The 19,512-nt window shown below is 42.4% G+C and overlaps 1 protein-coding gene across 1 annotated transcript in view; it reads right to left on the bottom strand.

The window, feature by feature from the left end:
• Positions 1–18,708, bottom strand: part of stk25b (serine/threonine kinase 25b) — a 69,126-nt gene extending 50,418 nt beyond the window's left edge. The window contains exon 1 of the mRNA XM_067995597.1: positions 18,493–18,708. Within this exon, the coding sequence (XP_067851698.1) occupies positions 18,493–18,528 (36 nt within the window). The 5' untranslated portion in view covers positions 18,529–18,708. The remainder of the gene's footprint in view (positions 1–18,492) is intronic.
• Between the last annotated feature and the right edge of the window lie 804 nt (positions 18,709–19,512).

Below are 19,512 nucleotides of genomic sequence, written 5' to 3'. Positions count from 1 at the left end.
ACGTAGAGTGAGACTAGAGTCACATGTAGGCCAGACCCCTCCCTGAGAGACATTAGTGACCCAGCTGGGTTTTTATGACAATCCAACAGCTTTGATGCTGTCAGCCCACAAATTACCAGTTTTTAAAATTCGACTGACTTTGATTTGAACTCACAACCTCTGGACTGCTAATCTAGTTCTGTAACCTAGAGATGAGGTACATTGGAACAGGAGTAGGCCATTCAGCCCCTCATGCCTGCTCCGCCATTTAATAAGATTATGGCTGATCTGTGATCTAACTCCATATACCTGCCTTTGGCCCATATCCCTTAATACCTTTGGTTGCCAAAAAGCTATCTATCGCGCATTTAAATTTAGCAATTGAGCTAGTATCAATTGCCGTTTGCAGAAGAGAGTTCCAAACTTCTACCACCCTGTGTGTAGAAATGTTGTCTAATCTCACTCCTGAAAGGTCTGGCTCTAATTTTTAGACTGTGCCCCCTACTCCTAAAATCCCCAACCAGCGGAAATAGTTTCTCTCTATCCACCCTATCTGTTCCCCTTAATATTTATAAACTTCGATCAGATCACCCTTTAACCTTCTAAACTCCAGAGAATTCAACCCCAATTTGTGTAATCTCTTCTCGTAACTTAACCCTTGAAGTCCGGGTATCATTCTAGTAAACCCACGCTGCACTCCCTCCAAGGCCAATATGTCTTTCCGAAGGTGCGGTACCCAGAACTGCTCACAGTAATCCAGGTGCGGTCTAACCAGGGTTTTGTATAGCTGCAGCATAACTTCTGCCCCCTTGTACTCTAGATATAAAGGCCAGCATTCCATTAGCCTTCTTGATTATTTTCTGCACCTGTTCATGACACTTCAATGATCTATGTACCTGAACCCCCAAGTCCCTTTGGACATCCACTGTTTTTAACTTTTTACCATTTAGAAAATACCCTGTTCTACCCTTTTTTGATCCAAAGTGGATGACCTCACATTTGTCTACAATGAATTCCATTTGCCACAGTTTTGCCCATTCACCTAATCTATCAATATCGCTTTGTAATTTTATGTTTTCATCTACACTGCTTACAATGCCACCAATCTTTGTGTCATCGGCAAACTTAAATTTCTATGCCTTCATCTAAGTCGTTAATAAATATTGTGAATTATTGAGGCCCCAAGACAGATCCCTGCGGGACTCCACTAGTCACATCCTGCCAATGTGAGTGCCTACCCATTATCCCTACTCTGTCACCTTTCGCTCAGCCAACTTCCGAACCAACTCCATACTTTTCCCTCGATTCCATGGGCTTCTATCTTAGCTAACAGTCTCTTATGTGGGACCTTATCAAATGCCTTCTGGGAGTCCACATTAATAACATCCATTGACATTCTCCTCTCCACTACTTTAGTCACCTCTTCAAAAAATTCAATCAGGTTTGTCAGGCACGACCTACCTTTCACAAATCCATGCTGGCTCTCTCTGATTAACTGAAAATTCTCAAGGTGTTCAGTCACCCTATCCTTAATTATAGATGCCAGCATTTTCCCCACAACAGATGTTAGGCTAACTGGTCTATAATTCCCTGGTTTCCCTCTCTCTCCTTTCTTAAAAAGCGGAGTGACGTGCAATTTTCCAATCAAGAGGGACAGTTCCTGAATCTGGAGAACTTTGAAAGATTATAGTTAGGCATTTGCAATGTGCTCACCTACTTCCTTTAAAACCCTGGGATGGAAACCATTTGGTCCTGGGGATTTGTCACTCTTTAGTGCTGTTATTTTCTTCATTACTGTTGCTTTACTTATGTTAATTTTATTGAGTCCCTGTCCCCGATTTAATATTAGTTTTCTTGGGATTTCCGGCATGCTATCCTCTTTTTCCACTGTAAATACTGATGCAAAGTAATTGTTCAACATGTCCGTCATTTCCCCATTGTCAATGAGGAAATAATAAGATAAAGGTAGTTACTCAGACTGGCGGAAGGTGGGAAGTGGTGTTCCACAGGGATTGGTGCTGGGACCACTGTTGTTCACCATTTATATAAATGATTTGGACTTGGGAAGCACAGTATCAAAATTTGCAGATGACACTAAATTGATGGGTATAGTTAACACTGAGGACTGCGACAAAATACAAGAAGACGTTAACAAACTTGAAGAATGGATGTATAAATGGCAAATGAACTTCAATATGGATAAGTGTGAGGTGGTGCATTTTGATAGGAGGGATAACGAGGCCACATACTGCTTGGAAAATAAGAGGCGCAAAGGGATCCAGGGGTACAGATACACAAATCATTAAAAGTAGCAACACAGGTTAACAAAGCCATAAAAAGCCATAAAAAGTGCAAACAAAGCACTGGGGCTCATTTCTAGAGGAACAGAATTCAAAAGCAGAGAAGTTATGTTAAACTTATATAGAATCTTGGTTAGACCACATTTAGAGCGCTGAGTAGAGTTCTGGTCTCAAAAAGGATATAGAGGCACTGGAGAAGGAGCAAAAAAGATTTACAAGGGTTACACCAGAACTAGGAGGGTACAATTATCAGGAAAAGCTGTCCAGGCTGGGGCTCTTGTCTCTAGAAAAAAGACTGAGAGGTGACCTAATAGAGGTCTTGAAAATTATGAAGGGGTTCGATAGGGTAGATGTAGAGAAGATGTTTCCACTTGTGGTGGGGGGGGGTCCAAAACTAGGGACCATAAATATATTATTAGGTCACTATTAAATCCAATAAGGATCTTTACTCAGTGGTGAGAATGTAGAACTCGCTACCAAATGGAGTGGTTGAGGCGAATAGCATAGATGCATTTAAGGGGAAGCTAGACAAGTACATGAGGGAGAAAGGAATAGAAGAATATGTTGATAAGGTGAGATGAAGCTTGTGTGAAGCATAAACACCGACATAGACCTATTAGGCCAAATGGCCTGCTTCTTTGTTATAAATTGCATGTAAACCACTAAGCTCCGGTAAAAGTGTGGTATAATTTTTATAGGACCACGAGGAGGCCATTTAGCCCCTCGGGCCTGTTCCACCATTCAATGAGATCATGGCTGATCTGTGACCTAATTCCATATGTATTAAGGGCCTTTGCCCCATGTCCCTTAATATCTTTGGTTAACAAAAATCTATCAATCTCAGATTTAAAATTAACAACTGAGCTAGCATCAACTGCTGTTTGCAGAAGAGAGTTCCAAACTTGTACCACCCTTTGCGTGTAGAAGTGTTTCCTATCTTCACTCCTAGCTCTAATTTTTAGGCTATGTCCCCTAGTCCTAGACTCCCCAACCAGCGGAAATAGTTTCTCTCTATCTACCCTATCAGTTCCTCTAAATATCTTGAAAACTTTGATGAAATCACCCCTTAATCTTCTAAATTCCAGGGAATACAACCCTACTTTATGTAACCTCTCCTCGTAATTTAACCCGTGGAGTCCAGGTTATCATTCTAGCAAGTCTACGCTGCACTGCCTCCAAGGCCAATGTATCCTTCCTAAGGTGCGGTGCCAAGAACTGAACACAGTACTCCAGGTTGTGTTCTAATTAGGGCTTTGTATAGCTGTAGCATAACTTCTACCCCCTTGTATTCTAGTCCTCTAGATATAAAGGCCAGCATTCCATTAGCCTTTTTGATTATTTTCTGTACCAGTCCATGATATTTTAAATGATCTATGTACATAGACCCCCAAGTCTCTTTGGACCTCCACTGTTTCAAGCTTGTCACCATTTAGAAAGTACTCTGATCTATCCTTTTTACATCCAAAGTGGATGACCTCACACTTTTTTTACATTGAAATCCATTTGCCATAGTTTTGCCCATTCATTTAATCTATTAATATCTCTCTGTAATTTAATGCTTCCATCTACACTGCTTACAATGCTGCCTATCTTTAAGTCATCAGCAAACTTGGATATGTGGCTCTCTATCCAGTCATCTATGTCATTAATAAATAGTGAATAGTTGAGGCCCCAACACAGATCCCTGTGGGACTCCATCAGTTACATCCTGCCAATTTGAGTACCTGCCCATTATCCCTACTCTGTTTCCTGCCACTCAGCCAATTTTCTAACCGGGTCAATAATTTGCCCTCAAATCCATGAGCTTCAACTTTAGCTAACAATCTCTTAAGGACTTTATCGAATGCCTTCTGGAAGTCCATATAAACAACATCCATAGACATTCCCCTGTCCTCTCTTCAAATGTGGACATGTGTGTCAAATTATTACAGATGCTGGGAATCAGTAACAAAACTTTAATTTAATTGTGGGGTTGAAGGGACATTATAAGTAAAGAGTGAAGATTCTAAACCCAGAGATTAAATTAACTTAATTATTTGCTTTTAAACTACCATTTTAATATAATCAGTATACTGAACATAATATTTCCCTAATACACTACAAACACTAGTCCCTCAATGTGACAGATAGAATTTGGGTGGGGCAAGTAAGGGAGATACGATTTTACCATAAGGTAGCACCCATAATGAATGAATGAACTACTTTTATTCCTTAAATGGGTGTTGTGACAAAAGCAGAATTTTCATTGTTAGATTTCATTGAAATGTATATTAGATATGCATATATGTCTTTCAGGAGTAATGATAACCAACTTTTAAAATGGTTTCCAAGTTCTGTATTGAAAATTGAAATGACTGCTCAGTGACAGTTTGTAGCACATGTTTAGTGTTGGTTGATTGATCAAGAATATTTATAATATTTGATAAATATTTATCCCTCAACCAACATCACTAAAACAGACCATCTGGTCATCTCATTGCTGTTTGGTTGCTGCGTTTCCCTACATTACAACAGTGACTACACTTCAAAAGCATTTCCATTGGTTGTAAAGCTCTTTAGGACATCCTGAGGTCATGAAAGGCGCTGTATAAATCCAAGTAGTTCTTCTTCTTAGTCAAGTTAAAAGGCTATTTTTTGAAGGGGAAGAGGTATTTTAAATGCTAATACAGCTATCATCAGCCCAAAGAGGAATGTTATTTGAAATTGGTGTGTTGGTAATGTTACTTGGGAGGGAATTTCAGCATCTCTAAATTTACTGCTAGAAGTAAACAGTCCTTAATTCCCATTGTAAACTGTAGTTTCCGATTGGTGCCATTGTCACAAAGCAAATCTCACTGGGCTTTGATGCTCAATGCAATCAAGCTTGATGGGCAATACCATACTCAAAGAAGTTGCCTGAACTTCGAAGGAGATAATATACTAATAATGTAATAATCTTCCAGTGCTGTTTAGTTAACGTTTATTGTGCTGATTATGGCCTAAGATGGAGGAAGCTCCACAAGCAGCACTCACGTATTTAACACCAGAGATTATTGCTGAGTTTGCTGAGAGCGCTACAAACTCTTTTAAAGTCAACAGTATGTGGTGTAAACCGGTGATTGTGCTGAATCATATCTCGCTTAGATTTCTATTTTTGTGAACCATCTTATTTCTGGATAAATCTGGACAATAGGTAAAATGGTCTAGCAGTGTGACTATTTTCCAAATTAGCAGAGGAACTGGGCACTTTCCAGTAAGCAATTTATCTCAATGAGGGCTAATTATCAGTCCAGAATGCACCAGACGCTAACTTGGTACAGAGATTAAGGTGCAGGTTGCATTTTGTAAGAAACACAGTCTGCTAACAGTCGATTGCTTGAGAAAAATATAGGAAAAAAATCCCAACGCTCAAGCAGAAATTTTATAATAGTAAGCCACCTTTTCTCTATTAACACAACTTAACTCTCATACTAAAAACAGGCAAAAACAAATTTAAAAAGTAATGAGGAGTCAAAACAAATACAAGGTAGGATCGTGGTGAAAGACTCAAGTAACAATGAAAAGTTTTTCAAATGTTGCTCATTGAGAAAAAAATACATCTTCCTTCTATCCACCTCGTGTCTGACTCTCTTCCTCCCTCCATGAATCTCATCCTTATCTCACTGAGCTGACTATCTGATTATGCCCAATTCTTTTGCTCATCCTTGTTTCTCCAAATCTCTTCTTCCCCACCTTCTCTCTCATAGATGTTGTGCAATGTCTCTATGGCTCACACACATGTTCCATTACTCCTATGCTCACTTTCTATGTTTTACTTTTGAGAAGAGATGCAGCAAGATGGCAGCCAACATTTATGAGGAGGTGGGTTTTGAGACAGGCTGTTAACTGGTGCAATAGCGCAGGTGAAAGATAAACCGAAGGGCTGGGCCTGGACAGCAATAGCACCTGGGGGAGTGGGAGGGGCAATCTGCTAGCATGGCAAGGGCTGGCAAGAGCCAGCGAGATACAGGTTTGGGATCCGGGACCATTAGAGACTCTGAGGGTCTGTTTGGCAGCAATTGGGGAGGGCTCCAGATTTATCAATGCTGTCTGACTTTTCTCCGAGTTTCCTTGAGTTTTTGAGCAGTGGAATTTTCTACATGGAAGGTGGTTTGTAATACGCAATCCTCTTCAAGCTGACCCTGAAGATAGAGGTCATGACGGAAAAGCCCTTCCTAAATAGTTCCTATTTAGTTTCGTGAGGATCCTCTCTCAGGAAAGGCCATATTGGGAGAAGGCAGATTTTCTACCACAGGCTTTGGATGGCACTGATTACTTTATTTTCTCACAGGGAGCTGCCTGCCACACTCCGGCTGGGTTGGGTAGGAAGCTGAAGGGTGATGCAACTGGAGACCAGGGTAGAGGGTCAGAAAAGGAGTCATAGGGAATAACAAACAGGAAGGGAGGAGGCTGGAAAGATCTGCCCTTAAAGAGGGAATTGTGCCATTAGTGGGAAATGAGGCAATGCAGCTTATTGCTTTGGAAGAACTAAAACCTTGTGCTTAGGTGAGCTCAAGGGAGGCTGCGTAAGGCTGAGCAGAGGGGAGAATTGAACCAGTCAGGAAGGGACACAATTTGAGGCAGTAGCAGGGAAGGTCAGTGGGGAATAGTGACAAGTGGATTTAGCGACCAAGAAGGGCATGGTGCAGTAAGAGGGAGAAGTAAGAAGATGATGATATATACCGAGGAAGAAGGGGACAAAAGGAGGAGATGGAGGGTAGAGTGAGACCAGTAAGTAGTCAATAAGGGAGCAAGAAACTTTGGTCTGGGATAGCAGCCATATACAATGAGATGGCTCAGTTACATATACAGGGGAACTGATGGCACAAAGGCCATTATCAAACCCATTCACCTCCAAGATCTGGGTTTAAATCCACCCCAGAGTGAGAAATGAGGTTGGTAAGTTTCATTTCAGATCGTGCAACAGTACTGAATCAGGGGTTGTTTTCTAATTCTTACTGAAAGTGGCTGTGAGAAATAGAAATAAATGTCACACTGTCTCTGAGGTGCAGGCCCTCTGCTGAGGCAGGGTAAAGGGAGTTTTACTCTGCATTTGGCTATGCTATATCTAACCTGGAAATGGAAAGTATTCCAACACTAATACCCATCACCTTGATGAGCATAAAAAGATTTTAAAAAATATATGCAAGATTCCAGGGCAGCATGTTTAGTGGTCAGTCGGTATGAAGCCAGGGCTCGACTGGGTTGGCAGTCAGGGTCAGTGTCCGGGCTCTGATGGCTTGTGGTTGAAGTCAGGGGCCTGGCTATTCAGTGACTGGAGCCTGGTTGGAGGTCAGGATACGGATCTTTATCTTCCAGCCGTTTCAGCTCTGCAAAAGTTTACAAAAAAATTAAGTGATCTTGAGACTAAAAACCTGGTCAAAACAATGTGCATTTCTCAGAGAAGATGGGGACTGAAATTAATGATGCTTTAACTGATAGTTTTGCAAGTTCATTAAAATCAGGAGATTCCTGAGGATGTTAAAAGGATTAATATAACTCCATTATTTAAATATGAGTCAAGGTACACTGTAGACCAGTAAACTGGAGGGAAAGTCTTTGAAACAATTTTGAAAGATCGAGCAGGTGAAGAGTTGAAACTTGTTGAAGGACAATTAGCATGGATTCAGGAAAGGGTCGTCATGTTTAACTAACACTGCAGTTCTTGAAGACAACAGTGACCTGCTGGACAAGGGAAATGTAGTTGATCAGAACGTGGCTTTTCAGAAAGCTTTTCACATTGGTGATTAGTAGCTAAAATAAGGAGTCTTGGAATCGGAGGTTAAATATGGTACTGGATAGAAAATAGGGATACTTTTTACTTTTGATATGCACTATCCCAATTTGCTGATAACATCAACAATGACAGCAAATATTGAGGAAAAACGTCATTGCATTTAGGAAGACTTTCATCTTTGAGGTAACTGGACATAACCACACTACCGTACCCCTTAGCTTGGTGTTAGGGAAAAACTGTTCAATGCACAGCAAATTTCAAGTTGCCTTTGTCTGTGTGTGCAGAAATTCTTCAAGTACCCAGCAGTATATAATCCTCAAACTGCCAACTTTTTTTTCAAAAAACACTTGTTCTCGGGATGTAGGTGACACGGGCAAAGTCACGTTTATTGCCTAAACCTAGCTACCCTGAGAAAGTGGTGGGACAGCATGCTGTTGAACTGCTGCAGTCCTTGTGCGCTCTCGCGATGGCGCTAGGCAGGGACTTCCAGGATTTTGACCCAACGACAATGAAAAAAAATGACATAGGAACAGGAGTAGGCCATTCAGCCCCTCGTGCCTGCTCCGCCATTTGATAAGATCATGGCTGATCTGTGATCTAACTCCATGTACCCGCCTTTGGCCCATATCCCTCAATACCTTTGGTTGCCAAAAAGCTATCTATCTCAGATTTAAATTTAGCAATTGAGCTGGTATCAATTGCCATTTGCGGAAGAGACTTCCAAACTTCTACCACCCTTTGTGTGTAGAAATGTTGTCTAATCTCACTCCTGAAAAGGTCTGGCTCTAATTTTTAGACTGTGCCCCCTACTCCTAAAATCCCCAACCAGCAGAAATAGTTTCTCTCTATCCACCCTATCTGTTCTCCTTAATATCTTATAAACTTCGATCAGATCACCCCTTAACCTTCTAAACTCCAGAGAATACAACTCCAATTTGTGTAATCTCTCCTCGTAACTTAATCCTTGAAGTCCGGGTATCATTCTAGTAAACCTATGCAGCACTCCCTCCAAGGCCAATATGTCCTTCCGAAGGTGCGGTGCCCAGAACTGCTCAGAGTGCTCCAGGTGCGGTCTAACCAGGGTTTTGTATAGCTGCAGCATAACTTCTGCCCCCTTGTACTCTAGTCCTCTAGATATAAAGGCCAGCATTCCATTAGCCTTCTTGATTATTTTCTGCACCTGTTCATGACACTTCAACGATCTATGTACCTGTACCCCTAAGTCCCTTTGGACAGCCACTGTTTTTAACTTTTGACCATTTAGAAAGTACCCTGTTCTATCCTTTTTTGATCCAAAGTGGATGACTTCACATTTGTCTACATTGAATTCCATTTGCCACAGCTTTGCCTATTCACCTAATCTATCAATATCGCTTTGTAATTTTATGTTTTCATCTACACTGCTTACAATGCCACCAATCTTTGCGCCATCGGCAAACTTAGATATGAGACTTTCTATGTCTTCATCTAAATCCTTAATAAATAGTGAATAATTGAGGCCCCAAGACAGATCCCTGCGGGACTCCACTAGTCACATCCTGCCAATGCGAATACCTACCCATTATCCCTACTCTCTGTCGCCTTTCGCTCAGCCAACTTCCTAACCAACTCCGTACTTTTCCCTCGATTCCATGGGCTTCTATCTTAGCTAACAGTCTCTTATGTGAGACCTTATCAAATGCCTTCTAGAAGTCCATATAAATAGCATCCATTGACATTCTCCTCTCCACTACTTTAGTCACCTCTTCAAAAAATTCAATCAGGTTTGTCAGGCACAACCTACCTTTCACAAATCCATGCTGGCTCTCTCTGATTAACTGAAAATTCTCGAGGTGTTCAGTCACCCTATCCTTAATTATAGACTCCAGCATTTTCCCCACAACAGATGTTAGGCTAACTGGTCTATAATTCCCTGGTTTCCCTCTCTCTCCTTTCTTAAAAAGCGGATCTATGTTCAAGGTAAGAAGGCTTGTGACTTGGAGAACTTGGAAGTTGACGCTGTTCCAGTGATATTGCTGCTCTTATCCCTCCTGGTAGTCGAGGTCATGAAGCTGGGAGGTGTTCTCGAAGTAAGCCTGCAAGTTACTGCAGTGCATCCTGTAGATAGTATATACTATATGCACAACGGGTTGATCATGTTGGAGGTGGATATTGAGTTCAGTGGCAGGGGTGCTGATTCAGTGAACTGCTCTGTCCTGCATGGTGTTAAATGTCTTGAATGTTGTTACGCTACACACATCCATGTGAGTGGTGAATATTCCATCATACTCCTAATTTGAGCCTGGAGAGGCTTTGAGGTGTCATGAGGTGAGCCATTCATGACAAAGTACCCAGCCACAGGTGCCTATTAGGAACTACATTTCACATCATTCACTGGCGTCCAAATACACAAAATGGTAATTTCTTCAAAAATGTTAAACATTGATTAAAAACAATACAGTTCTGAATTTCACTGATAGCTCAGTGGGCATATGTCACAGAGTCCGGGGATCCTGGGTTCAATCCAGTCTGTACTGAATTAGCTCATTTCCACAGTAAAGAAACTATAATCGGCATCAGTACTCCCTGGTTAGGGAGGTAGAAAAAAAAAACATCAGCCAAGGATCATACTCTTGATTGTAATACAGTGACTCCTACTGGAAAATTGTGTGTGTAAATTGTGTGAGGACAGGATTGGGCTTGGCTCTGATGCCTCTCATAATTGAATAGCCTGACAACACTCACCGTCTTGGATCACGCATGAAGAATGGTCACCTGGGTGAGTTACCAGGGAATTGCCAGTGCCCATGGAACTGGACCCCATCACTGGACACCACCAAAAGTGCTACAGCTTTTCATCTTCGGTAGATACTTGTATTGGGCCAGTCACAATTATGAAACCTGATCCCTAAATGAAACTGCCCTCAGAAAAATCACAGCAAACCTTCCAAATCTCCCAGCAACAAAAAAATTTAAAACAGAGCTGAAGAATTATACTAGTCAACCAGTCCAATTACTCTACATGTTTAACAAGTGGAAAACAAAGCAACTCACGCCAGCTTGAAATTAATATTATTGTGCGTACCTCTGGATCTTCAATCCTTCATTGATTTGCCACATCCCCCCTCCCCAACTTTGGAATCAGTAAAGGCCAATCCCATCCTCACTCAATTTCCACAGACACTCACTCTAATGTGATTACTGAATAGCAATCAGGTTTATAAAACAACTACTAACAGTATTCATTCTGTCTCTATTATTCTTTGCCTCTCTTTCAACCTGTGGTGGTGGTGGGAGTGATATATGAAATGGGGTTGTGGGAACAGCAACCATTGAGCATACAGCAGGGATCACTGCCTTTCTCTAGTGAATGGTGCCTGGAGCACATTGAATGATGTGTAATATTGCCTACAGCCTTTGTGGACTTGTACATTTAATGGGCCAGGGGCAATTCTGAGCTGTAACACAATCCCAGGGTCCTTGTGGATCCATGAGCTGCTCAAGCTTCACTTCTGTGGTTACTGCCCTCTGAACCCATCAATGCATTATAAATATGAAACCAACTCCTAGCCAACAGTTTTGTTGTACAGTAATATTATGATTCCAACTGACAAGGCTTGCAAAAGGAAGAATCACACCAGTCACACAGAGCACATAAACTGTAGAACCACAGCAATTATGACTTTGAAACAACCAATAACTGGTCTGTTATTCTGCAGACCCTAAACTTTGTAGATTATAGGAGGGCAATTACCCAACCAACTGAACAGAGTCATGCATCCCAAACTTTACATTACTTAGATCAGGTGAAATTACAATTATACTTGCTCAGAATATCGCATCATATCTCATGGTTACCATGAGATAGAATTTTCCTAATTTTACCTGGATACTTCCCGGTCAGTCTTTAAATCCTATTAAAATTTTCTACATTCACTCACATTACATAAATAAAAATTAAACAGGTTTACTGAGTTAAGTTATCGATATTCTGGTAAATGCAATAAAGACAACATACAAGTTGCTTTCATATTTGGTTTAGTGGAATGCTGGTGAAGCTGGGTTAAAGGCAAAAGGGTCTTCCTCGTCTTATCAAACAGTGCCGCTCGCTGCTACTAAACCCAATAAAAAGCAGATACAGTTCATGAGTATGTTTCCCATTAACTTGCAGAATTACATAAAACTCCATTCTTCACAGGCAAATAGATTATTAAAACAGGGCTGCCATCTGAATGTAGCTGCCTGACCAATGAATGACTCTTCTAACCTGTACCCACTAGTTTTACATAATTTCTACATCTCATCTATTATCTCAGTTTTTCCAGTCTTGAAACATTCCTAATCAAAATGTGGAACCCGATGTGCTCCAGGATGACTAAGCCTGCTCCTCTCCTGCTGAACCAGTCTCCTCCTATATTGTTCCTATTCTTTCTCCTTTTGTCCAGTCTCCACCTACAGACATCCATGGATCTTCTGATGCTCATCATGACTTGAGCAATTTCAGGTTCTCTGACACCATTCGTCTGTTTCTCACCAGGGATGTTTACTCCCTCTACATCTCTATCCAGGATGATCTCCACCCCTCCGCCCTTTCCACAAATAGCAGCCCAAATAGCCCCTATACTCCACCACCACCACCACCCTCCTCCTCCGTTGCTGAACTTGTTCTTACCTAGCACAACTTCTCTTAACTCCACTCACTTCCCCCAGGTAAAATACATCATCTAGGAACCCACCTGGGTTCCAGCTATACCTGCTTTTTTGTTGTTTAAGCGAAACATTCTTTGTAACAATCCTACTGATTCCAATCCCTCCCTGACCTCTTCCTCTGCTATACCGATAACTGCGATGGTATCACTTATCATAGAATGGTTACAGCACAGAAGGAGGCCATTCAGCCCATCGAGTCCGCGCCGGCTCTATGCAAGAGCAATCCAGCTAGTCCCATTCCCCGTAGCCCTGCAAATATTTTCCTGTCAAGTACTTACCCAGTTCCCTTTTGCTGGCATTTGATTGAATCTGCCTCCATCACCCCCTCAGGCAGTGCATTCCAGATGCTAACCATTCACTGTGTAAAAAAGTTTCCCCTCATGTCACCTTTGGTTCTTTTGCCAATCATCTTAAATCTATGTCCTCTGGTGCTTAACCCTTCTGCCAATGGGAACAGTTTCTCTCTATCTACTCTGTCTAAATCCTTCATAATTTTGAATACCTCGATCAAATCTCCTCGCAACCGTCTCTGTTCCAAGGAGAACAACCCAGCTTCTCCAGTCCATCCCTGGAATCATTCTAGTAAATCTCTTCTGCACCCTCAAAGGCCTTCACATCTTTCCTAAAGTGCAGTGCCCAGAACTGGACACAATACTCCAGTTGTGGCCGAACCCGTGTCTTATAAAAGGTTCATCATGACTTCCATACTTTTGTACTCTATGCCTCTATTTATAAAGCCCAGGATCCCGTATGCCTTTTTAACCACATTCTCAACCTGTCCTGCCACCTTCAACGATTTGTGCACACATACCCCCAGATCTCTCTGTGCCTGTACCCCTTATAGAGTTGTGCCCTCTATTTTATATTGCCTCTCCTCATTCTTCCTACTGAAATGTATCACTTCGCATTTTTCTGAGTTAAATTTCATGCTATGTGTCCACCCATGCCACCAGCCTGTCTATATCCTCTTGAAGTCCAGCACTGTTCTCCTCACTGTTTACTACCCTTCCAAGTTTTGTGTCATCTACTATTGCTCTGATTCTGGAAATTTCATTGACTGCTTCCATTTTTCATCCCTCACCTTGACACGATCTACCTCTGACTCTTCTGTTCCCTCGCATCATCTCTTGCAATGAACTTTCCACAAAGACATTTATTACAAATCTACCAACTCCTACAACTATCTGTATTATACTTCTTCCCAAACAACTTCCTGTAAAGTCTCTATCTCTTTCTCACGGTTTCTCCATCACATTTGCCTTGATGACTCTTACATTTTTTGGATTTTTACCTTGGATTCAGTGTGAATGACTACTCCTATTAGCCGATGTCATTCTCTCCTACTAACCAGAGTATGTTTATATCTGCCCAATATCCAGGTAAATGTAGCAAGACCATGGTATTGAAGAGAGAACCCTTGCCGCTGCATACTGGCTTACTGGAATATATCACAAGCCCCCAAATAACTTTCTCACCCTCAGCAGGCGGTAAAATATACACTCCATCAGACTGAGGCTCAGGGTATAAACCAACAGTAACATTTATTTAACATTAAACAGGTAAACGAACAGTATCCACATCAAGCAGTATATTATCTGTCATTTACAAACTTGACTATACCCCTCAAAATGTCAAAAGCAAAGTTGCTTCCTCTCTCAATGTTTAACTGTTGTAATTTAACCCAGGGTCAGATGGCTTCTGTGTAGAACTAGAAAAGAGCAGAAACAATCCAGGAGCAACATCATCTTCTACCCCTTCCTGCACCCCCAGACACAGAACAGACGGTGGAAGAACAGAGCTCCATTATAAGATTACATTATCTATAACATAATAAAAATCTTACATTTGCACACATTTCCTGTATTTGAACAATTCCCGGTATCACATTTGAGTGTCAACTTTTCCTATTATAAATTCCTATATCCATATCTATAATGAAAGTTGCCGGAGTAAACTTGTCACACAATTAATTACAACCTCCTGTCAGTGGGGGTGCTCTAGCCCCCCAGTTTTGTGTCTCCCAGCTCCCCAGCCTATACTGCAGAGAAACTCTGATAATTTAATTCTACTTCTCTCCAAAAAAAATCTACCTCTCTTCCCAAATTGCCCTAAATTTTGCTATTTAACTATAAGTACAATATAAAATCAAGGTTATTATATAAAAATAAGGACAGAACTTACGATTTTAAAATGAAAACTGACATATGTCTGCCACGCTGGTTCAACTATCTCCCACTTCACCTGCAAACTACACTTGGTCTTGACTCCCCGTGTGCAATGCCAGGGGAGGTGAATTGGTATTGGGTATCCTTTGCTATTTTACTCAGCAGAGAGGTGGACATGGCATGTGTAAAGAGCACGAAAGGCATTTCAGGATGATTTATAACCAGGAGAGGGGAATTCAGGCGCTTTACAGCAGTAGTCTGATCATCACTTTAGATTACAGCTTTGAAATCACTCCCTGGCATCTGTTATTGCTTATAATCTATACGAGTAGGTATCACTTGATGCCGCTCATGGTAACTCAAAGGATACTCTTTTTAAATGGATATGAATACCATATCATGTAAGGCACAGTCTATTATTCTGCTGCTAAGGTTCAGATGTATATTTCCCTTTAAGACAAGTTGCTGTGCAGTTTTGAGGTCAACTAGAGGCTAACTGCTCCTTGGCAGATCGAGATCAATTAGAGGTCAGGGAATCAGAAGATAATGACTTGATTTTTTAAAAAAGCCTGGCACTGAAATTTCTGAACTTCTGTGCATCTGAAATGCAAAACACTCAATTTAAAATCTTTACATAAATGGCTTTAATTTTATTTGAGCGTCTAAATTCATATTTTATAATATTGTGCTGATACTGACTCCACCTCGTCACTGATGAACATTATTCATAGTTTAGGACTAACAATGGCAACTATATTACAGGTTAAATTGAGAAATAAATCAGGAGGAGGTTACTGTGAGATTCAACCTTGGTGCCTGGCACTATGATGTATGACAGTTGTTTCATCATCACCTACAGTGTTAGATTATCAGATCAACGAGGATTGAAACCACTAGTATCCATAAAATAAACACAAACAGAAAAATTATTAAAGTAATACTAACCAACAACCTATTCTCACATATTGTTCAGTAAAACCTTCTTTCTGTTATAAGAAGGCTGAAGAACTTAAATTGAGCTGTTAATTGTAGAATGGTTTCCCCTTTAATCAGACCACTCTTCTGAGAAAGAGAAGTGAACCTCAGCTGCTGCTTTGATCCAGTTTTTAATTGGAATTCTAAAGCACTATTGTCCAATGTTAAGCCACTAGCCACATGTGGCTAATTGGAAATCCAGATGTGGCTAATTGCATTTTTGATTAGAAAATAAAAAAATGAGTAAGAGGCATCATTGTTGGACACATGAACTCAATACTTACATTTGCATGCCGCACAGGCATGTGAACTCTAGCCTTTCCATTGGTTTATTTGTAAAATGGTAGGACTAAAAGCAGAGTGTGCGAGAGTTTTTTCGATCATTGTGTATGCTTTAATTCCTTGGTTACTGCTTATTGGTTATCTGCTAAAATGGCGTATAAGACGGGTGAAAATGCTAGACTTGAGCACCATGGTAACACCAGCAACATTGTGTGGAGAGGGGAGCCATCATCGTGGTCAACTTGACCAATCGGAATAACCACTCCAGGCCAGCAAAAGAAAGCCAAACCAATAACAAGCAGCTCCAACAGGGCACATCATGGCAAAGGGGGTTGGGTCTGGCATGTCTCGTGCAAGTCAGTGTTCTCAGCAATCACTCTGATGAAGTCAAAGTAGCACTCGCAACTGCTGGACAAAAACCTGGAAGCTGTACTAAGATGTTTGGTGTCTGATAAATTCATGCTAGAATTCCAAACTTTGGTGAAAGAGAAAGACTGCAAAGTTTTGCACTGATTGGTGGTAGATGTTTGTAAAGTAAATATACACATGAAGTACATTTACCTGTATTGTGTGTAATGCATTTTCTAATAAAATTAGTGCATGTGGCTAAAACGGTGTTGCTGTAGTCACACTTGTGGCTAGTTAGCAATTTCTATTGGACAAGACCGCTCTAAAGGAAGCAAACAATGATCAAAAGCAATGTCCTTTGATGCATCTTACCTTGAAAAAATTTCCAGATGTTTGATTGGGTATGCAACAATGACATGATGCCAGGCTTTCCTGTCTGCAAATGGCTGCCATAAATGCCCTTTCTTTCCATCCAGTGATTGTTCTCATTATCAAACTAGTTCAAACTGGCCTTTGTTGAAACAAGTCCTACAAGCTGCAGAGTTTTAACACTAAAGGTTGCATCACCTAATCACTATTTCTTGATTGACCCCATCTCCCATCCTACTCTTTTCAACCCGGGTGTCTTGGACTATATTGCAAGACAGTTGTCTCATCATCACCAATAAGGACTGCAGTATTCAGCGGTGTTGGTTGTGGCGTTGATGACACTCACGGGCTCAGATGACTTGCAAGTCCAAGCACGATATGCATGCAAGTCCACCACATTCCACACTCAGTAGATTGATTGGAGGCTGGTCTTGGCAATTCACTTATGCTTTTTTTTTGCCCTGTTGTCCAGGTGATCATGTAAACTCTTCAAGTCCCTCTAGCAGGTCACTTACCATTTAAACAAGTTTCTTCCATGTGAATGCGGCAGCCTCTCATGGTGCCATCCAAAGCATCCTTGAAGCATTTTTGCTGTGCTTACCTTATTTCAAATACCTGCTAAAGCAGCTTTACGCATACATTACCAGCCAGTCTAATTAAATTAAACAGCCAAAGTATGTTGCCTTGTACTATGAGCCTTGGCCCCTCACCCAATAATGAAAAAAATAGATGGCACCAGAAAAGCAGAGCTGATCAGAGTCTGAACAGACAACATAGGAGAAGCCTCTACTACATCCACAGCAAGAAGATTCAATATACAGACTCAGTTGCTGATACTTTTGCAGAATGCAACTGGCCTGCATCCCTGTATGGTGACCTTTTCCTCTGCAATAGTTCATCGTTATCAGCTAAAACTGTTAGAGGTCTCAGTTATGAGCATTACTGAAACGTACATCAGCCCAGGGGGGAGGGGGGAAAAAAAGAGGTGCAGTAGCAGCTGTAAGACAAGTTGTCAAAAAGAATGTCCACAGGTGCTATGGCTACCTTGGTTATAAAGTACTGGAATTAATTTACAACCCTTTGTCGAATTAGCTTTACGGGGTGCTAATTAAAAACACCTCCATTCTTATCACAGGATCAGTGTAACATTATAAACACGTCAGTCTGGCACATATTGGCCATTTCAATCAAAAAGCAGAAAGGTTTTTGACCCATGTCGATATCTGATTGAGCGGCATGAAAACCCATTCCACGACAAGGGGATGGGTCCATTGTTTTTTTGCGGTTGGGAGAAGGGGTGCGGGACACAACATCGGGGCACATGGGCAATACCAGCTCGCACGCCAGGCTGCGCCAATCGGAGTCCCCTTCAACGACGCCGACCGGGCCGGTCCTGTCCGCACTGAGCACCTGCCGCCAAGCACGCACGCGGGAGCGACCTCAGCAACATGGCCATGTCGTCGACTTGACTTGAACTTGACTGAGATGGGAGGTAGGGGGAGGGGAGGGAAGGAAAACATCTGTATTTTTTGAGGTAATAGGGAAGGAAAGAGAGGGGGGGGGGGGTGGGGGGGAAAGCTCAGGGCCAGCCACATCCAATAAAATGCCAGCAGCTGCCCCCTGCTCCTACCTGTATACTGAAGTCTCGAATGTGAGCCATTTCCATGGGAGCCAGTCAGGCAGTATTAATGGTCGGTGAGGGTGAGGGTTACAGCACGGCCTCTATAAGCAGGCCCAGGGGGACATCACCACCGCTAAAGAAGGCCGTCTGGAGCCTCCGCAAACCCCGTCAGCTCCTCACTGTTTGGGTCTCCAGCTCTCCTGCTGCCCGCTCACCGCGCAGGCGCCCCCGTGCCGCAGTGCACGCCGGGACTCGGAGTCCTCCTGCCCGCGCCGACGGGTGACGCGAGGCGGGAAGAACTACAGCTCCCGGCGTGCGCCGCGGCCGCGCGGAGATTCCGGCCTGAACAGGCCGACTCCGCTGGCTTCTCCCCCCCCCCCTCCTCCATCCATCACTCGGCACTCCGCACAGCCGCAGTACGTCCGCCTGTCAATCACCCTGTAGCACCGCCCCCAAGGACAACCTCTGCTGGGGAAACCAAACCCCAGCAGGGAGCTCAAACCCCCCCAGCAGAGATGAGAAACCCAGCAATGATGAGGGACCCAGCTGGGGTAAGGAACCACGCAGGGAGCCTAAACCCAGCAGAGGTAAGAAACCCAGCAAGGACCAGGAACCTAGCTGGGATAAGGAATCAGGCAAGGAGCCCAAACCCAGCAGAGGTAAGAAACCCAGCAAGGACCAGGAACCTAGCTGGGATAAGGAATCAGGCAAGGAGCCCAAACCCAGCAGGGACAAGGAACTGAGAGAAAGGACACAGCTGGGATAAGGAACCAACAGGGAGCCCAAACCCAGCAAGAAGAATACACTCAGCAAAGATAAGGAACCCAGCTGTGATAAGAAACCCAGCTGAGATATGGAACCAAGTATGGAGCTCAAACCCAGCAGGACAAGGGTGTGTGAGAACCCAGCAATAATACCAAACCCAGCAGGGGCAAGGGATCCAGCAGATATAGAGTTTTAAATCTGAGATTGCTAGATTTTCGTTAACCAAAAGGTATTAAGGGATATGGGGCTAAGGCGGGTATATGG

The sequence above is a fragment of the Heptranchias perlo genome, chromosome 13, assembly GCF_035084215.1.
Source record: "Heptranchias perlo isolate sHepPer1 chromosome 13, sHepPer1.hap1, whole genome shotgun sequence".
NCBI classification, from domain to species: domain Eukaryota; kingdom Metazoa; phylum Chordata; class Chondrichthyes; order Hexanchiformes; family Hexanchidae; genus Heptranchias; species Heptranchias perlo.
This window is presented reverse-complemented; position numbering and strand designations above follow the sequence as displayed.